Raw genomic sequence first — 19,626 nt, forward strand, 5'->3', positions numbered from 1 at the left:
GCAAATGCCACGAAACGAAACCAAATGCCTTGCTTTAGGGGACAGCCCCTAAATCTACCCACCAGCAGGAACTTCCTCCCACCTCTCCAGCAGCCTTCCACCCATAAAAACGTTTCCACCATTACCCACCAGTGCACTTGCACCAACAAGAACCTCTCCAGCAGGGCATGGAATTGGCTTATTGGCGACTGCAGCTCTCGGTCGGCTCCAATGTTGTTTTGGCACGGGCCCGAAGTGGGGCACAGAAACTGAAGTGAACTCCTCGCTTCCTCCGGGCAACTCCCCGGCTACGACTGCTCCGCCTGCTGCATTGTTTCTTTCGGGGTTAACTGCAATGCGCAGCAGCAGGCCGAGGCGGTCAATGGAACTCTGACTGTTGGGCATGCTGGAACGGGTGGACTGGGCTGAACGGGGGGGGTTTATGTCTTTTAACTATGCTGCTCCATTGTGCCGTTTGCCTCGTGCCTTGCAAGGCTAATATAATTTTGAAATCACTTAATCGGTACGCAAAGTGCACCTTAATGAGAGCTGAATAGGTGGAGTGAAACAATGGCCTGGCACCCGCACAGCAGACATTTTGAAGCCACAGCGGGCGGTAGACAGTGTCTGGATGAATGGGCAGCAAAAATGCGAATGGCAGGATGAATGCTGCTCCAGCTGCTGGTAAACAAGGAATTCAATCAATGGCTGGCACAAACAACTGGAAGCAACAACAAATGGAAGTGATTGTTGAAATCGAAACAGTTTTTCTTTCACAATTATCGCTGCAGAGTGCAGTGGTACAGAGAAAGGGTAATAAAAACTATGTGGTGCCATCAGGTAGGTGAACAAATGATGACCGAACCTAAGGCTAAACCCCCACAGGATCCACACAAGAAATAAGTCAATGATGTTGCACCAGAATCGCATCCAATCTATGGCGAAAGTCTGTTCAACTACCTCATGGAGCCCCGTCTGCCGCCGTACTATGTTGACACCGTTGTTGCTGGCATCTGTTATCAGTCCAGAGAGCCGTTTATCTGCAGTCTAACTGAGCACGGATTGATGCCATTTGCAAGTGTCTCTCCAACCTCATTGGCAGTTACCAATTATCACCATGTATTATCTCCATGTTCACTGTACAGTAGATATATTATGGCTGATTTTTGATGGTGCAAACTGCACCCAAGGGTTCCCAGTAGCTTGAAAACTGCGGCTGCTGTAAACTGCTTTAAAACTGCTTTGCTGCTGCTTCAAACTGCTTTAAAGCTGCTCTCAATCTTCATATATTTATGTATGTATGTAAGGGCAGGGCTCTAAACTGATCTTAACTATAGAAATGTGCTTAGTAGAGTTTTGATATGCAAAGGATAAGTCTGTCTGTATCCTTAATTGATCCACTTTTGTATCCACTCGTAGTTAGCTTTCAGTCAATGGCAACTCAAGCATTAATGTTAATAAATAAATTCATAATTATTTTGCATTTCTTGAGGTTGAGTTAATTTCTGTTTGTTAATTGTCATTTACATGTGCGTGTATTTTGTGGTTGGACATGTCCTTGGTTGCTTTCCGTTGAGTTAGGGTCCTTCGGCTGATGATGTCCTTGAACGCGGACTTCCATCAGTTATCCCTGGACAGTTGTCCCTCTTCATTTGATTAGTTCCTTGAATACATACATAGCTCGCTAGTTATCCTCTTGCTGGTTATCCTTGGCAAGTTATCTCCATTAAGCTGACACCCCCACACCCCCCGTGTCAGCCCCCTCCTCCTCTGTCATGTTATGTCATTTGCCACCTTGTATGTATGAACAATTTATTTATAACCGAAAAGCCATTGTCCAGGGCGGCCTGGCGGTGTGTCGGCGTGGTAATGCGTTCCAAGCTTTAACCGTTAGTTGACCACCAAGCAGCACACCAACACACCAACACAACAGCAGCACCTATACCAACACCAACACCAACACCATCGCATGTGCATGTGCACAGGTAGCACTTATTTTTATATCTTTGTCCCTCCATACATGCACAAGCACGTGTATTTGCACACACAAACACCCACACACACTAATGCACGTGCTTGCGAGCGTGACTCTGTGTGTGTGTGTGTGTTGATGTGTCGTAATTGACGGCAGCCTGCGAACGCAACTGATGACATCATGCAGCCCACCAGCCACCACAGCGTACCTTTCAGAGTTTCCAAGTGCTCGTCATGCCCATGCATGTGCGTGTGCCGCTATGTACATACATACATACATACACATGCACACATACGACACACGGTATGTTTGTGTGTGCGCCTGGCCAATGCTCCAATTGGCAGCGTACGCAGCTGACCAGCAAACAAGGCGAGCAACACAAATGTATTTTATAGCTTTTCGTTAGCAAGAAAAACACATCACGAATGTAGGATGTTTGCCTACATAAAGTAATGCATTTGGAGCACCCTTTTATAGCTAAAATGTTAAATTTTAATCAAAATATTTGAGTTTGCCGCTTTCGGCAAGAACAGTGTTGCCAAACGCGCACACACAGAGACAGTGCTATGAAATGGCAAATGGCGGTCGTATCAATCGATTTGTGGCGCGGCATTTTGCAATCGGTTTCACACTAAAAGATAAACTTTGATTTATTTACCAGCTTACCATCATAAACACACACATACTCGCTCACGTATTCTTATCATAGGAATTAACAATAACAGGAAACTAGGACAGAGCGGAACTGATGCTCTCAAGGTCGCTGGTAGACGGCCTCGTCGTGCTCAGCGATCAGCTGCTTGTGATCGAAGGCGTGCTCATCCTGGCGCACATTCCAACCGAGGCAGCGGCGCACCCCATAGAAGACGACGACGAGCACTAGGGAGAGCAGCGATGCCGCAATGGGCACCACCAGGATGAGATCCAGCTGCGGCTGCTCCAGCTGGCTGGCCTGCAGCAGCACAATGGGCATGGTCATGTTCAGCACACTCGTCTCGATGGCCAGGGTGAGGGCATCGGTGGGCGAGCGGCACAGCAGCTTGGACAGCAAGTAGGTGGCCAGATAGCCGGCCACGGGCAGGCAGAGAGCAGCCACCAGCACCTGCAAATGAGGGAATGAAGCTCAAGCTCAAGCTGAAGCTGAAGCTGCTCCGAAGTAGCGACTTACCTGCCAGGTGAACTCGGCAAAGACAAACCAATTGAGGCCCACCGTCAGGCCCACCAGACACAGGCTGAGCACCACCGAGAGCGGCTTGAGAAAGCGGAAGATGAAGCGCGTTGTCTTGGGCACGCACAGGCGCAGCAGGAGCCCAATGGCCAGGCAGGCGACCAGAGCCGCCGCACCGCCCGAGAGCTGGCCAAAGGGCACCGTCAGCTCGTCGTCATCGTAGACGAGACGCCCCAGGACCATGATCCACAGCGGCATAAAGGCCAGCGCCAGCAGGCTGTTGATGGTGGTGGTGGCAATTGACAGGTTTATGTTCCCCTTTAGAAAAACGGCGCACACGTTGGCCAGACCGCCACTGGGAGCCAGCGCTGTGTAGAACAGGGCCAGCTGCAGGGGCTGCTGCCCCGGCCAGAGCGCACTGCCCAGGCCAAAGCCCAGGGCTGGCATTACCACGAACCGACTGACGATGCCGACCACAGGACCCACGGGCCGACAAACGATGCCCTGCAGGCGCTGCAGGTCCAGCACAGTGCCCAGATTGAGAAACATCAGCAGGGCCAGGGCCGCGGACACATATGTGGTTACCCGCTCATCGACCACGCGCTCCCTCAGCACCGCAATGGACAGGGGCTGGGGGAATGCCTCGATTGCAACGCCATTAGCGGTGTGCAGCTCCACCAGCAGCTCGCTGTAGCCGAAGCGCTTGCCCGTCACGTCCACCGTGCCCTGCCAACTGCCGCTGGCATCGAAGTCCTCCCGGGGCACGGTCCTATATGCCAGGGCCCTCAGCTCGTCGCTCGAGCGCACCACAAACTGATAGTCCAAGGCGCCATCCTGCGGCTGGACATTGTAAATGTGCAGCTGCAGCTGCGCACTTTCATCGCTGAAAAGAGGAAGCTCGGCCTGTCCGTAATCCACCAGCCAATTGCCGGCCAAGTCACCGTATTTGGCCTGAGCCCCGCTGACTACCAGCAGGGGCAGGAGCAGTGCCAGGAGCTGCCGTCTACTGTTTGACATGTTCTCCATGCTGCGTCGCTTTACCAACTAAATGACGGGCTGAACCACAAGCAAGGCCGTCGCACAAAGACCCACAAGCGCTCGCGCTATCAGTATCCGTAGACCTGTAGACTAAGCCCAAGCTGCCCACCAGATTGCTCTTATCAGGCAAGGGGTTGCTGGCTGATGGCATTCCAGGTGCGTTCTAAAATAGAAACTATTTCCATCACACAAGTGGGAAACTTATTCTACAGCTCGAGAAGCCATCACGGAGCAGGTACAAAAATGCCCAAAAAGACAGTTACGAGCTCCAAGAATTTTGGTAGTCACTTCCAAGTAATGGAGCAGAGACAAAGAGTATCAAATGAAACAAAGAGAAACCCTCCCAACGATAATCTCGAGGGTTTCTTCTTTATGTTTGAGTTTGAGTTTGAGTTTAAGTGCATTGTTTGGTTCGATTTTGTGCAATGCGTGTTTGTGTTGTTGTTAAACAATTGAAACTGATTACAAATGTCAAATTTCCACCCCACTCCTGTTGTGTTTTCCCTGAGTCAGTGGCCATAAATTCGGTAATTATGGTTGGACCTGACCATATACCATTCACATTTCAATTTCTTGTATTATTTTTTATTGGTGTGTGCCACCGTTTGGTATAAATACATCGTACATAGTTGTTATTATTTGCTTTGTTTATTGTTAATGTTTATTGTTAAATATAATTGGCATACCCCCCACACATTCATTCACACTGCAACCAAATGCAATGGCTGGTGTGGAGAGAGAATCAAATTGCAACTAGCTAGAAAGGGTATCAAGTGGGGCGAGTTGTTATCAATTTCAAATTTCAAATGACTGTGAATTGATTCTCTATTTAATTTTAGTTTCCTGCGTGTCTGGACTGGGTCTAGTGGCTCCAGTGAGAGATAACCCAAATATGCTCCACGCTATGGTTGGGTGGGGCTCAGCAAACCAATCAATTGATACGCCTCCCTCCGCCTATAGACTTATCATTGATAATTCATTTAAGTTGTATTCATTTTTAAACGGAAATTATGTTATGTACTTCCCATCTCTCTCTAAATTGTGCAGCTCTCTCTCTCGCTTTCTCTCTCTGTCTGTCTGCATGTCTTTTTATGCTCTCTTTCTCCTTCTACATGATGCGATTTGGAATCGCTGCTAACATCGTTTGTAGTACTTCACTCAAAATACTCGCGAAATGAAAAGAGTTGCGTTTAAAAAATATATCAATACATTTATGCCATGGGATGATGGATGGAGAATACAACATTGTGGAACAAATAGAGAACGAGGCGTTGTGGGTTAATCATTGAATCACATTATCGTAATCGTAATCATAATCAGATAATCAGATAATCGTTAAACATATATTTCAAATTGACACAAAGATATCGGCAGTGGGCACAGCATCATCTGAGAATGAATTACCGAGTGAGTTGGGAACAGGAAACATTCAATCAAACACAGGTGGAAAAAAAGCACATTCACACACGTTTCGCATCAGGCATCAGGCATCGGGCATTGCCAATCGAATTGGTTTACATTGGTAGACAGAGCCGAATGCCAAAACTAATTGCTAAAACACTTGTTCATCCTTGTCATCTATCAATCTCAATCTGAATCAAAATCCTGCTCCTAGTTGCTGATCTTTTGCAGTTTTTGCAATACTTTGAGTCCCTGCTCCTGATACTCTTGCTTGGACATCCAGAAGCCGTCCCGATCCTTTGTCACCTCCGCCAGGACGGCACCGCCAATGAAGACCATATCCTTTCGCCTCGGTGGATCCTCAATGCGTATTTTAAATTTCTAAAATGAAATTTCCATAAATATCGAAGAACAAATAATAGAACAGAAAGCTTTTCATACCGCCAACTTTTCCGTATCGTTCTTCAGCACTCGCTCCAGATACAATTGCTTGATCTCGCGCTCCAATCGACTGGGCAGACCCGGATACATGGTGGAGCCGCCAGACAAGACAATATGCTTGTAGAGCTCTGGCCGTATGTCGATGTCCGCCGCTTGGATCGTATTGAAGACCAGCTCCGCAATGCCAGCGCCCTCGACATTGATTAAATGCGGTTGGAATAGTGCTTCGGGTGCCTCGAATCGTTCACCGCCCACCTTGATCACACGGCCATCGGGTAACGTATAGGACTCAACCAGCACCGTCGTCTCCAGGGCCAGACGCTGCTCCATCTCGATGTCATACCCAATGTAGCAGAGTTTCTCTTTCATGATTCGGACCGTTTCGAAGTCAGCGGAATGATTGAAGGCGTATCCACGCAGTAAAAGTAACTGGAAAGAGATTCATTAATTAATGAGATTAATGAGAAAATACGGAAGAACTCACCTTAATCAGATAGCGGGTGATATCACGTCCAGCAATATCCAATCTGCGTGTCAAATGTGGCAGGGCGAACTCCTCGTAGACGGGACAAATATGCGTCACCCCATCACCGGAATCTACAACAACGCCCGATATCAGACCCTGGGCGTATAGCGTAAGCACAGCCTGAATGGCAATGTATGTAGAATCGAAGCCGTACTTCTCGAACATCACCTGAAATCAGAGAATCAGGTAGAGGTAAGCAGCTGAAGCGATTGCTATGCATCGCATGGACCTACCTCAATCATTTTCTCTCGATTCTTTGTGGGATTCATGGGTGGCTCTGTCAGCAGTATCTTTGTGTTTGTCGGATCAATGTCCATCTTCTTGGGGCCGAACGTGTAGTCCCACACATGACACATGTCGTCCCAGTTACGCACCACGCCGTTCTCCATCGGATAGGAGACCTCCAGTAGTGATCGCAGCTGGGAGGCCTCATCGCCGACCATAAGATCCTGAAAATTTGCATATTGCATATTGCATTTTTTGCACATTTTTGCATTGTTAGTGGCCAGCATAAAACATAACATATTTCTCGCGACAATCTGGGACTAGGAGCAGTTGAAGGTTGAGGGTTGAGGGGGAAAGGGATTGCAGGACGAGCTTTGGCTCCGGACATACACAACGAAAAGAGCGATAGGTACAGGTACAGACAAGAAGCAAATGGGTTCGGGGGGGACAGTAACGTCATAGACTACCATAAACGAGTACATTCCCAAGCTAAATTTAACAAAAACATAAACAAATGAACGAGCATTAACGCGTGCAATAACGAACAAAAAACAACGAGTGGGGTGCAAGCAGCTCGATTGTTTCGGTCTGAGCTGCTGGAATGTCTAAACTAAAAGAACTTCAGCTAAGCCACAAGCAAATTCATCATGCATCAAATAATTAACAATTCAAAAAAATAACAACTACAACGGTAAAAGCACTAGCAACAACAAACAAAAAAGAGAAAGGGAAAAACAACGAACAGCACATTGAGAACTAGAAAAGCGTTTGCCTTTGGAAAAATGTTAAATAACAAAAACTTTGGATTATTTAACGTTTTTCGAAAGGATTTTGAGTGTTTTTTTTTTTTAGTTTTTTTTTAAGCTTTTTTGCTGCTGTTGCTGTTGTGTGGAATTACTTTTAACATTTGGAATTAAGTAGGGAAAATTGTTTGTTGCTTTAAACTATAAAAACTTGACTTACATCGACATGTAAATCCTGCAAAATATTTGTATTTTCAACAAAAATATGTAAAAAAAAGAACAGAAAATTGTATAAGAATATTAAAAATGAAGATAACGATTCGTTTTGTGTGTTTCTTTTGTTATTTTTATAGTGTTTTGGTTATAGTTGTTGAAATATCGTTTTGCTTGTTGTTTTTGTGTCTAAACTTAAAAACCAGCAAATGCTAGGAATAGGAAATATTTATTGTATATAGTAGGCTATAAAGTATAAGGCGAGATGGTGAAATGCACTAGAGAAAAGCAGACGGGCTTTGCGTGTGGTCTGATCTGATCTGGTCTGGTCTGGGTCCCTCCCCCATCCTAAGTGCTTAGCCCTGGGTTTGTTCCCCGGTTAGGGCGAGTTCCCAGAAAAGTAAAACTTAGCTACTACCGTACCCAGCCCCAAGGAGAGACTGTACTTTTATGGCATTTATGCGCAACACCACAACACACCATTGAGAAGAGAAACCAAGACCAAATGGAAGCCACCCGTTGGGGATGCAACTCAAGACAAAATGCAATGAGATCATAAAGTATGTGTATGCATTTTTGATCTAAGAAAGTAAAACGGTAAAGAGTGGAGTGGAGTGGAGTGGAGTCGAGTGGAGTATGCAAGGTGTACAATATGGATGAAATGTATTAAATCATAACGAGTGTATGTTACAATGCCACACTAAATAGATAAAATAGTACAGAATAGAATAGAATGGAACAATTTCAGTTTCAGCTAACATAATCAGATGAGAGACAGACATAGAGAGAGAGAGAGAGATAGAGAGAGAGAGCAGGTGGTGTCTGTTTGTGTGTGTGTGTGTGTGTGTGGGGGGAAAGTGATTATGGAATGTGAATTTCTAGGCACTAATTTTGTTCTTGCCGTTCAACTAGTTCTTGAATAAGTTATATAGAAAATAATTAACAAACTATATGGTGTATGAGTGGTGTGTGTGAGTGTGTGTGAGTGTGTGTGAAAGATGATCCCTCCAGTAACTAGTTACCAAACATGTTGCCAATAATCACAGGTAGCTACCGCTTTCCCATCCTTCCAAATGGAGGAGGAAACGGCCGTTAGCTAGTAGTCGATTACTGGTGGCTAGTTTGGTAACTAGTCCATTGCCATATCCCATTACGATTAGGCAGAGATAATAGAGCACGGTACTAGAGAGAGTATTTAATTTTTTGTTTATGTGTATGAATGTGGTATTATGTCCTCTTCCTTTTCCGTGTTTTTTGTTTGTGTGTCTTAAATGTTTTTTGTTTGCTTAAGGATGGTCCGACAATATCGGATATTACGCTGGTCATACCTTCACTTCGATGTCACCAATTTTGTTCACCGCCCGGATAATGGGTCGCCCCACCATCGAGGGGAAAATGTAGGCGGGGAAATTGCTGCCGGCATAGCCGCACTTCACAAACTGCAATCAACAAAAGAGAGAGAGAGAGAGAGAGAAAAGAGTGTTAGTTTCGTTATTTGTTTGCGTTTCAATTCTTGCCGCCAGCTGCTTTTGTGTATCGCTTTGGTGGTATGGTATGGTTCGGTATCACCGTTATCTTTTGCGCGATAAGACATAAGATTGAACACAAAATACCATAGGCGTCCATAGCCGCCGCCGCTCTTTCGGCAGTTTGGGCGTGTTTTGTTTGTGTATGAGTGCATGTGTGGTGTGTGTCAGAGTATGCGTAACATTTGAGTTGGGTGAGTAATACCGTATCGACGACGGTCAGCGGTAACCATGACTAAAGCAGCAGCAGCAGAGGCAGCGACCTCTTCCACCACATTGCACTAACGGCATCAATACTGCACTCCCGCAGAGTCGCGCCGACCTCAACGTCAACGCCCGAAGCAGTCAAGCAGTTCCATGGAAGCACTGCTTAACCTACAAGAATCTGCTGCTGCTTCTGCTGCGGCGGCGGCCGCGACGGCGGTCCAGAAATGTATGTCACAGTGATCGCGGGGGAAATCGTATTAGAATTTAGATGAGAAAATGGATTTCTTACCCCTGTGCCGTTATCACAGACAATCACATTGCGTCCCTTGCTATCCATTTTTGTGGGGCACCAACTGGAACTGGAAACTGTCCGCGACTGCTTCTCCTCTGCTGCTATTGATGTGTGGCTGCTGCTCTGGTCTGCTCCAAAGTTGAGTTTCACCAAATGTTCGGGGGAAGGCTCTGATTTGCAACTAGAAAAATAAGCGGGATGAGCGATGGCGTTTCCTGTTGACTGTTGAATGGTTATTGCGGCCGCTCAGCGACTGCACTTAATCATACACTTTACTTTCCCACACACCAAGCACACAATCACACTTCATTCATACACACACACCCACACAGAGATAGGCCTGCTGGCGGGAGAATTTGTTTTTCCCACTTTACCGTGTTTGCGATGCTCGAAAATGGCTTTGTGCTATGATTGGTAATACTTTAGCATAATGTAGAGCAACTAATCAATTTAAAAATGGTTAACAGCAGCCAAGTTGCTTAAAATTTTGATTTTCTTTTTGCGGCGATACAAAAACACGGCACCAGTGTGACCGCGGAATTATCGATGCAATATACAGACTGACCCTTAGAAATATACCGAAATATAACCTTTCATTTTCAAAATATACTGAAAAATATACCGTAAATCTAAAATCATGTTCCTCGACTTTGATCTTTTATTTAATATTACCAACTGGTTAGAACCCTCAACTTTTAAACTGTATTTTATCTCAAATCATCATACCATTCTCCACCAGATTGGCTGATTTTCATGGCCTATTGAATATATTGGATTGATTGCAAAACAAGATTAAATTTAAAACGGTTGACAATTTGACAAAATATACCGCATACCTCGTTGCGCTACCGGTTTTTACGGTTTCACAGCCATCAGCTATTTGCACGAAACTGTTTGCACTGAAAGGTGACAGGTGGCGCTGTTACCGGTAAACTGTAAATTACACAATGTTTAACTACTACATTTTACGTCTTCGATTTCACCCCAGTGCAACTTTCCCATTGAAGAGAATTAATTAATTTGTTTTGAAAATGGCAATTCAACAATTCTTAACGTTGAACCCCAACAACAAAATAATGTCGAATATTCGTTTAGTTTTCAAAATTCCGTTCATAAAAAGCCGTACAATTGAAATTTTGCTGCTGATTTATTTTATTTTGTTTATATAATATGTATATGTATGTATATATAATTTAATAATATAATAAACATTACTCATTTGTTATCTTTATAATTGCTTTAAGAGGCGAAATGTCTTATATATGTATGTAAGTACCATGCACGTCTTCTGTTCTGGAATGCATCTGTATACATCGGGCCACGCCACACACTATCCCCGCCCCGACATTGATCGCGCTTTAACAGTAACGTGTGTTCCTTTTTTCTTTTGATTCGGCTTATGCTTTGGGTTGGATTGGGTTGGATTCAACGTTTCATGTTTATGGATCCATAAAGTATTTGGTGTGGTCTTGATACATTATCAAAATCTACAGATCAGCATCTCCGCTCCACATCTCTTCCATCTCTCACCACTATATATGATGTTAGGTTAATATGTATTTATTTATGTAGGAGGCGTGTAGTTGCCAAATGTATGTATCGAAACTCAACTCATTCGAGGGTTACTTATGGAATGAATGGGGGGGGGGGGTATGAGTGTGGGGATCATCGATCGTTTAGCTATATAATACTTTACCATATTTGGTATTGCTCCAGACATTTATATTATTTTTGGTGTTTTCTCATTCTGTTTGTATACTTGACTTGTGGAATCATTAATCAATTTCAAATTGCAATTGGTTTCTGTGTGGGTTTTTTGTGTGTGTGTTTTTTTCTCTTTTCTCCGTACTAACTAAATATGCATTTGCGATTTCAACAGTTTTCAACAACAATAGAGGAAACGGAAATACTGAAACTTAATCTATGTTCTTGTTCTTTCTACTCTTGTTCATCGTATCATATCATATCATATCATATCATTTTGTCGATTGTTAATATTTATATAGTTAGTTTATCCTCCTGTCCTCCATCTACCGCTTGACTTTGGTGTGGGTTTGTGTCTGTTGCTGAATCCAAAAAAAAAAAATATATGCATATAGTGTGACTATAATATATATTTGTTTAAATTTTGTAGCCATCTCGCCGTAAGTTGCGAGGGATGTCCGTTTTATAAAAGCTAAGTTCTGGGGAGTTGGAATTTGTTTGTTTAGTTAACTACGATTGAAATAGGTTGTGGGTAGCTTGAGACGATACGTGTCTGGGTGTGTGCACATTACACTAAAAACTAATTGTTTTATCCAATCGCGTAACTCCTTCATATTTGTATGTACTTTTATATTAATATTAAGTTGAAGGGTTTGGGTGTGGGTGTGGGTGTGGGAGGATATTGTGTTGTGTTGCAGCATCGAAGCAAAGTACAGCAGTGCAGCAGGGAATGGACTCGAGTCGAAACGAAGCGAAACTGGAGCTGAGTCCTAGAGCGTGTGTTGATGTTGTGCTGGGATGAAGGCATCTGTTGTGTGAGTTTCCCTATTACAATGCGTATTCTTGTATTCATATATATGTATATATATTTTTGATTTGAAATTGGAAAGTCAGCTGGCTATAAATACTTTATATTCGAACGCGTGGCGCGGAACAAGCGACCGCTGCACGGAATCAGGTTAAGGAATTGGATGGGGCAGGGTGGAAGTAGAAGGAATTGATTGCCATCTCTTGAATTGAATTGAAACGCCTGTTCCACAGCGTTCCATGCCTTATACAATATACATACATACTTATTAGTTAACTACATTTTGACTTAATTGGATTTACCATCTCGAAAACTTTCCATCGTTCATGTTTGTGTAGAAATCAAGTAACCAAAAGATACTCCTCCCTCTCTCTCTCTCTCTCTCTCTGTCTCTCTGGCGTGTGTTGTTGTGTGTGCTACAAGTAGTTCAATGTACACAAGGGGGAGTGGGAAAGGGCAGGGGGAAGGGGGAAGGGGGACACTTATAGGCATTATCAATTACATTTCTATTAAGTAATTATTAGTTAAATATCTGATTTGCTAGTTCAATTGGAAACGCTTTGTTCCTGCTCTGTGGATGTCTGTGGTGTGTGTCTGAATCAATCAATCATTTAAAATGCATCATATTCATTTACTAATTAGCTTAATTCTTTCCCTTTCTCTTACTCGCTCGCTTTACTCTATACATGTTAGTGATAACAAAGACTTGATTTGGTTGATAAAACGCAATAAACCATACAGCCGCCACACCTAGCTGGCGTCCATCGTACACACAGATAGTACATCGAATATGTAACAGATTTAAGTCGAAAGTTATATTAAGCAACAATTATACAGATACATATATGCATGTATTAATTAATATAATATAAATATATAATGTATACACGTTAAAAAAAAGGTAAACTCTTCTTTTGTTGGTTTTTGTTTTGTTTTTTTTTTGTTTTTTCAAGTTTAATTCGTATAAGGAACATTTATGGACTATTGCGGCACATATTGCAAACTGGTTTCTCATCTCTCCTCTTCATCGCTCAGTTTCATGATTTTTCAAGTTTATGTTATGGATTACAAGACAAGGATTGCACAAAAGTTGGTTTGCTTTTTGTTTTTTGCTTTTTGTTCATATTCAAATCATTGTTTCTTCATATTTGTTTAGTTATAGATCGATATTTAAATATATATTTATATATTCCATATGTTTATATATGCTCGCTTCTTTTTGGCGCTGCTAAATGTTTTTAACAGATTAGCGCTGGATTTTTACCATCATTTTTCTTCCATTTAGTTGTAGTTTCTTTTTTTTTTTGCTTGTTTTAGTTTTACTTTTGTTCATTTTTCATTCAAGGTTTTACTCCCATTCGGTTTTTGTTTTGTTTTTTTTTTATACATTACAACTTAAGCTAAGAATTATGGGGGGGGGGGGGGGTTTGTTTTCTGGGGTTTTCTTGAGAAAAGGAATTCTTGCGGCCGGCCCGCCAAAGTATGCAACACATAATTCTAATATCCAATGTGCGCCGCGATGCGCGCGCCTGCGCTAAAACAAATGAATCGCCTGCTGATGCTGCTGCTGCTGCCTGCCTGCTGCTGGCAGCCAGAAGTGGTCGAAAGTAGGAGCTGGAGCTAGAGCTGTATTACATTTATGCTTAGAAATAGAATTGGGTTTTCTTTTGTTTGTTTTTGTTGTTGGTTTGTTTAAGTTGTTACTCTGCCACACTTTAAGCTTAATTAAGGATATTTTCTTGTTTTTTGTATGTTGTTTGTTTGTTTGTTGGTGTTCTTCCATTTCCATTTCCCTTTCCCTTTCAGTTTCTGCTTCGGGCCAAGCTTGAGGTTCAGTTACAGCTGCAGAATGATGTTTAGCTAAAACGACAAATCGTTGACACTACTAAATAAATGTCTCTTAGGTCTCCATCCACACTGCCACTGTCGCTGCCTCGATCTCAACTCCACTATGCTCTACTCTACTCCACACTCCACTTTTTCACCACTGCCGTACCGCCTGCCTGCACACACACGATCCGATCTGCTGCATGCCGCTTACCCATGCGCCGCACCATTGTTGCTATTGCCTTGACTGTGATGTGATGACTGTGGATGGTGCGGATCCTCGCTGGGCGTGGGCGGCTGGTCGCGACGTGGCGGCATCCGCTCGTTGACGGCATCGAGGCCCTTGGCCTCCGCGAACGAGGTAATCTTGTGGTTGGGCGAGAAGCCTACGTACCGTAAGAACTCGCTGACGAACGGTGGTCTCTCCCGCGGTTCCCCGTCCCGCGGGCAGCCGCAGTCCGGGAAGTCGACCTCGTGTGAGAGCCTGAGGAGCGCGTCGTGCCTCTTCTGCGCGCGGTAGAACGGTTACCGTGCCTAGAACAACGCATACTGGAGGAACGCGCGGCGGCGGAGCAGCAGTCTCTCGCGCTCCTCGCTCTCCTCGGTCATGAGCTCGTCGTCGGAGCAGATGTTCAGCACGTTCACCAGCATCTCGGTGACCTTCTCGCCCACGAAGGGCAGCGACCAGGTGAACACGTCCATGAAGTTGGGAAGCCAGTAGGGGTGCGGCGAGCAGTTGAACTGCCTGATGTTCATCACGTTGTTCTCGTACTTCAGCACAGCCGCCTTGTTGTTGTACACATCGAGATAGTTGGGCGCCGAGAAGATGGTGATCAGCGAGGGGAAACCGGTGGTCTGGCTCTTGCGGTACATGCGGTAGCCGGCGTCCTGCGCCTCGTGCGCCCGGATGATCGACAGCAGATTGTTGTTCTGCAGGAAGTCGCAGCAGGCGGCATAGCTGTAGAAGTACGAACAGCCGCGCACCGAGTTGTGCGTGTAGAAGTCCGAGTTCTTCTCGTTGCCAAAGTCCTCCAGCGGATCGGACCACAGCAGGTCGCACATGGGGCCAAAGGCGGGTGGCTCCTTGAAGCGGTCGAGCCGCCGTATATCCTCCAGCTCGTGTATCTCCGGCGACAGGCCGCCGTGCACGCACAGGAACTGCTGGTTCATGAGCGCCGCCAGCGGCAGGCAGTCGAACGCGTCCATGCACGCGTCGTAAACGCGCTCCGAGTACTTGATCTTGCACTCCTGCTTGAAGGTGAAGTACTCGGTCAGGTGCCGGCACTCGTGGTTGCCGCGCAGCAGGAACAGCGTCTGCGGATAGGTGATCTTCAGCGACCACAGATACAGCACGCACTCGATGCTGAAGTAGCCTCGGTCCACGTAGTCGCCCAGGAAGAGATACTTTGTGGTGGCCGGCGAGCCGCCGATCTCGAATAGCTTCATCAGGTCGTAGAACTGTCCATGAATATCCCCGCAGACCGTCACCGGCGCCTCGATGTCGATCATTGTCTTCTCCTGGCGCAGCAGCGTGGCCCCATCCTGGATGATGCGCAGCGCGGCGCTCTCCTCGATGCGCCCCTCCAGTATGAAATGCTGCTTNGAGAAGATGGTGATCAGCGAGGGGAAACCGGTGGTCTGGCTCTTGCGGTACATGCGGTAGCCGGCGTCCTGCGCCTCGTGCGCCCGGATGATCGACAGCAGATTGTTGTTCTGCAGGAAGTCGCAGCAGGCGGCATAGCTGTAGAAGTACGAACAGCCGCGCACCGAGTTGTGCGTGTAGAAGTCCGAGTTCTTCTCGTTGCCAAAGTCCTCCAGCGGATCGGACCACAGCAGGTCGCACATGGGGCCAAAGGCGGGTGGCTCCTTGAAGCGGTCGAGCCGCCGTATATCCTCCAGCTCGTGTATCTCCGGCGACAGGCCGCCGTGCACGCACAGGAACTGCTGGTTCATGAGCGCCGCCAGCGGCAGGCAGTCGAACGCGTCCATGCACGCGTCGTAAACGCGCTCAGAGTACTTGATCTTGCACTCCTGCTTGAAGGTGAAGTACTCGGTCAGGTGCCGGCACTCGTGGTTGCCGCGCAGCAGGAACAGCGTCTGCGGATAGGTGATCTTCAGCGACCACAGATACAGCACGCACTCGATGCTGAAGTAGCCTCGGTCCACGTAGTCGCCCAGGAAGAGATACTTTGTGGTGGCCGGTGAGCCGCCCACCTCGAACAGCTTCATGAGATCGTAGAACTGGCCGTGTATGTCCCCACAGACCGTCACCGGCGCCTCGATGTCGATCATGGTCTTCTCCTGGCGCAGCAGCGCTGCCCCGTCCTGGATGATCTTGAGGGCGGGCGCCTCCTCGATGCGGCCCTCCAGCACGAAGTGCTGCTTCAGGACGTCATGATTCGGTTTGCCCGTGCGCGGATCGAAGACCTCGGCCAGCGTCAACTTGTGGCTGGGTGGGAAGGGAACGCTATCCACCACACGCTCTTTGGTGTTGACCGCCGTATGGCCGCCATGGGGTTTGCCCTGCTTTGTGGGGCTACCATCGTGGTCCGCGGCGTTTGAGTTGCTCGCGTTGGCGTTGGCGTCAGCGTTGGCGTTGGCACTGGCCTGGGAGGAGGAGGAGGAAGTGGCAGCGGCGGCATTGCCAGCAGCAGTGGAAGAGCCAACGTCACCAGCGGCGGCGACGGAGGAGCTGTTGGCGTCTGTGGCGTCAGCGGTGGAGGCGTTGCTGGCTCGCTGCTGGCTGGCACTTGTTGCCACTTGGCTGTCGCTTGATTGATTATTCGAAGACATGGCTGATGCTGATGCTGGAGTTGGAGTTGGAGCTGCTCCTCTGGATTGGAGCTCTCTCCACTTGACTGCGTTCTGCTACTCCGAATCCTCTCTCTCACCTTCTCACACTCCCTTGCACACACACACTCTCTTTCTCTCTCTCACCGTTCCCGTTTCGTTTCGTTTGCGTTCGCGTTGGCGTTGGCGTTCCTCTGGTTCCTGTTCCTGTGTGACTATTCCTGTCCTTGTTCCACCTCCTGGCTCAATTTCCACGAACACACATACACATACGAAACAACCCACACACACTGGCACTTTTTACTGCTGCGCTGCTGGTGTTGTTGTTGCTTTTGTTGCTGTGCTGCTTTTACTGCTGCTGCTGTTGTTGGAGCTTAGCCGCTTTATCGCCTTCCAGCTTTAATTTAAGCAATTTAACAGTTTCCTTGTTGTTGCTGCCACTGGCCGTGTTCGTTATGCGCTGTTTTTACTCAACAACAATCATATTCACTTAGTATTTTGTGTATTTTCGCCCTGCAGACGTCGTAATTTCTCTCTTTTTTCTTTCTTTCCAGTGTGACCGCGGAATTATCGATAAAATATACCGTCGGTCCACCACATATATACCGTAATATCCCACAGCCTTTAAGAAACATACTGTTTTATGTTCTGATACTAGATTAACCCACTTGGCCAACCTTCATTGGAAGAGGTGAACAACTTGTTTTCAGTTGCGAAATATTATAATGTTTTCAATTACGCTCGTAACATTCTTTCTCCATACCTACAAAAAAACTAACAACCATGATGTCTTTTACCTAAACTGGGCTAAAATTGTTCGAGTTTCCTAATATTTCTAGGAATATTGAAACACCTCCTGGCCCACAATGGGCTAGGAATAATTTTTGCTTATCGCAATCATGCTACTTCGCTTTGATAATCGGTTGCGTTCATATTCTCAGGGTTTTTTTTATTGTGCGAAATGTTGCTAGAGAATAATTGTCCTCCATGTTGCTGGATATATTTTGTTTATGCGGAACCCACCATGAAAAAACGGGTAACCCACCACATAAAGAGAGCAAAAATCGAAATCCACCACGATTTGGGGTAGCGAAGGTACAAAAAAAAACTTGCGTATGGAAGTTGCGATACACTACGTTCTTTGTTATCCCTTAAAAAACGAATGTTATGGTGTATGCTTTTAACGGATTCATTCGTGCTTACATGAAAATTGTTTAAAATAATCATTAATAATCATAATGCAATTTTTGTAGGGCCTGGAGGCGCCTTGTATCGATGCGATAGACATGGTATCGATACTTTGAGGTGGTGCTCGGTGGTGGAGCAGCCGTTATTCCCAGGGGGACTTCCCCCATACACAAACGAACAGTTAGAGGAAATAATAAATGTGCGCGCATTTTATTCTCAGGATAGGTACTTGTATATTTTTTTAATGTTTTTGTATTGTTTTCTCAGTTTTTGTTTTGTTTTTGTTGTTAATATTAATTATGTTAATAACATTGATAATCATTTGGTTTTCTTTGTTTTATTCGCTTAATGTTAAAACTTGTTGTCTGCATTATGTTGCTGTTGTCATCTTCCATCATCCATCTTCCCCTTGTAAGTTAATTTGTTAATCCACGGATTGGATACAACGAGTTTTTGTTGTTGTCACAAAAGCGCAATTTTTAAGTAATCTTTACTAGCCATCTGCCCATGCAATACATTTATAAATCCCATATACATATGTATACACATACATATACATATACATATACATATACATATATAATAATGCATTCACTGTTAAATTTGTTTATTTATTCACTTTTGGTTTTGGTTTAATAATAAAATTGAAAATTTTTAAGAGATTTATCTAGATGTGATGTTTTTTCTTGTTTGTTAATTTTTTATGTTGCATTTTTAATATTATGTTCATTATTTTTAAATATATAAGTATATAAACTTTTTGCTTTGACAAAGTTTCTCCAACTTATAATTATCATATATATTATATATAAATAAATGTTTAAATATATATAAAATATGCATTTAAATTGATTTATCCAAAAGGTAAAGTTTTAATTCATTTTTTGTTTTCTCATTGGGTTTCCTCCATCATCTTAATGTTTTTCATATCCTTCTGTTTTCATTTGTTTATAATATATGTTATATTAAGTTGTTTTGTTTTTTTTGTGTAAAGTTTTTAAAGCATTTGAGGGCAGGAAGTAGATGTTGAAAAATACATGTATCAAAAAAAATGATGAAAGGATTTTTCACTTGCACTGGAGATAAATCCAAAACTAGAACGAGAAACTTCCCCTATTCCTTTTGTTTTTAAGTTTGTTTTTTGTTTTTTTTTTTTGTTTATCGTATTACTATATATGTATGTAACTTATAAATTCGATAAGGAACAACAGAATCGATTAACGAAATTGGTTTATTAAAACGAGTTAAGTATCTGATTTGATTGTACATAGTTGAAGCTAATCAAAAAATTAACAAACGGCTACAAATGGTCAACAAAAGCCAGCCTCGAGACGAAACCTAAAACATATTTGATAATTGTTAAATGTTTAATGCGTTTTTCTCGATTACAAACTTATAATATAATTGGATTTAATTAATTTGGTTTTTAATTTCTTTTTATCGTATATCTAAATATTTGTAGAGATGTTTTTGGTTTTTGATATTTTCGTTAAAAGGAATTTGTTTTGTTTTTTCTGTAATTTGTAAGTATTATGTACTTTTGTTTTTTTTTTTTATTTTCATATTCATATTTTG

The 19,626-nt window shown here is 44.3% G+C and overlaps 4 protein-coding genes across 9 annotated transcripts in view; all 4 read right to left on the reverse strand.

The window, feature by feature from the left end:
• Positions 1-2,574: 2,574 nt before the first annotated feature.
• Positions 2,575-4,173, reverse strand: LOC117581328. Its single transcript, XM_034268442.1, has 2 exons — positions 3,123-4,173; positions 2,575-3,056 (listed from the first exon to the last, which is right to left on the reverse strand). Exons 1-2 carry the CDS (start codon positions 4,146-4,148, stop codon positions 2,709-2,711), a joined length of 1,374 nt encoding a protein of 457 aa, XP_034124333.1. The 5' UTR covers positions 4,149-4,173; the 3' UTR covers positions 2,575-2,708.
• Positions 4,174-5,349: 1,176 nt separating this feature from the next.
• On the reverse strand, positions 5,350-14,233 carry LOC117581327 (actin-related protein 2). Of its 6 annotated transcripts, none has more exons than XM_034268441.1 (8): positions 14,218-14,233; positions 9,732-9,870; positions 9,038-9,148; positions 7,717-7,731; positions 6,762-6,977; positions 6,487-6,696; positions 6,003-6,431; positions 5,772-5,942 (listed from the first exon to the last, which is right to left on the reverse strand). In XM_034268441.1, exons 2-8 carry the CDS (start codon positions 9,777-9,779, stop codon positions 5,772-5,774), a joined length of 1,200 nt encoding a protein of 399 aa, XP_034124332.1. In that variant the 5' UTR covers positions 9,780-9,870; positions 14,218-14,233. The 6 variants fall into 6 exon arrangements, with proteins under 6 accessions (XP_034124327.1, XP_034124332.1, XP_034124329.1 ...); XM_034268438.1 differs by lacking the exon at positions 14,218-14,233 and adding an exon at positions 10,109-10,268 and having other exon boundaries at positions 9,732-9,904; XM_034268439.1 differs by lacking the exon at positions 14,218-14,233 and adding an exon at positions 10,109-10,266 and having other exon boundaries at positions 9,732-9,915.
• Positions 14,012-19,626, reverse strand: part of LOC117581321 (serine/threonine-protein phosphatase 2B catalytic subunit 3) — a 28,430-nt gene continuing 22,815 nt past the window's right edge. The window contains exon 4 of the mRNA XM_034268428.1: positions 14,012-14,459. Coding sequence (XP_034124319.1) covers positions 14,284-14,459 — 176 coding nt within the window. The 3' untranslated portion in view covers positions 14,012-14,283. The remainder of the gene's footprint in view (positions 14,460-19,626) is intronic.
• Positions 14,608-17,420, reverse strand: LOC117581495 (serine/threonine-protein phosphatase 2B catalytic subunit 2-like). The gene is made up of 2 exons (XM_034268744.1): positions 16,288-17,420; positions 14,608-15,504 (listed from the first exon to the last, which is right to left on the reverse strand). Exons 1-2 carry the CDS (start codon positions 16,864-16,866, stop codon positions 14,608-14,610), a joined length of 1,476 nt encoding a protein of 491 aa, XP_034124635.1. The 5' UTR covers positions 16,867-17,420.

The sequence above is a fragment of the Drosophila guanche genome, unplaced genomic scaffold, assembly GCF_900245975.1.
Source record: "Drosophila guanche unplaced genomic scaffold, DGUA_6, whole genome shotgun sequence".
Lineage (NCBI taxonomy): Eukaryota > Metazoa > Arthropoda > Insecta > Diptera > Drosophilidae > Drosophila > Drosophila guanche.

Coding starts and splice junctions, on each gene's coding strand:
- LOC117581327 (XM_034268436.1), bottom strand. CDS start 9,779: ATGGATAGCAAGGGACGCAATGTGATTGTCTGTGATAACGGCACAGGG. Junction 6,432..6,486: donor TCACCCGCTATCTGATTAAG/GTGAGTTCTTCC, acceptor ATCTCTTTCCAG/TTACTTTTACTGCGTGGATA. Junction 5,943..6,002: donor ACGATACGGAAAAGTTGGCG/GTATGAAAAGCT, acceptor ATTTCATTTTAG/AAATTTAAAATACGCATTGA.
- LOC117581495 (XM_034268744.1), bottom strand. CDS start 16,866: ATGTCTTCGAATAATCAATCAAGCGACAGCCAAGTGGCAACAAGTGCC. Junction 15,505..16,287: donor ATCTCATGAAGCTGTTCGAG/GTGGGCGGCTCA, acceptor AAGCTATTCGAG/ATCGGCGGCTCGCCGGCCAC.
- LOC117581328 (XM_034268442.1), bottom strand. CDS start 4,148: ATGGAGAACATGTCAAACAGTAGACGGCAGCTCCTGGCACTGCTCCTG. Junction 3,057..3,122: donor TTGCCGAGTTCACCTGGCAG/GTAAGTCGCTAC, acceptor CCTCATTTGCAG/GTGCTGGTGGCTGCTCTCTG.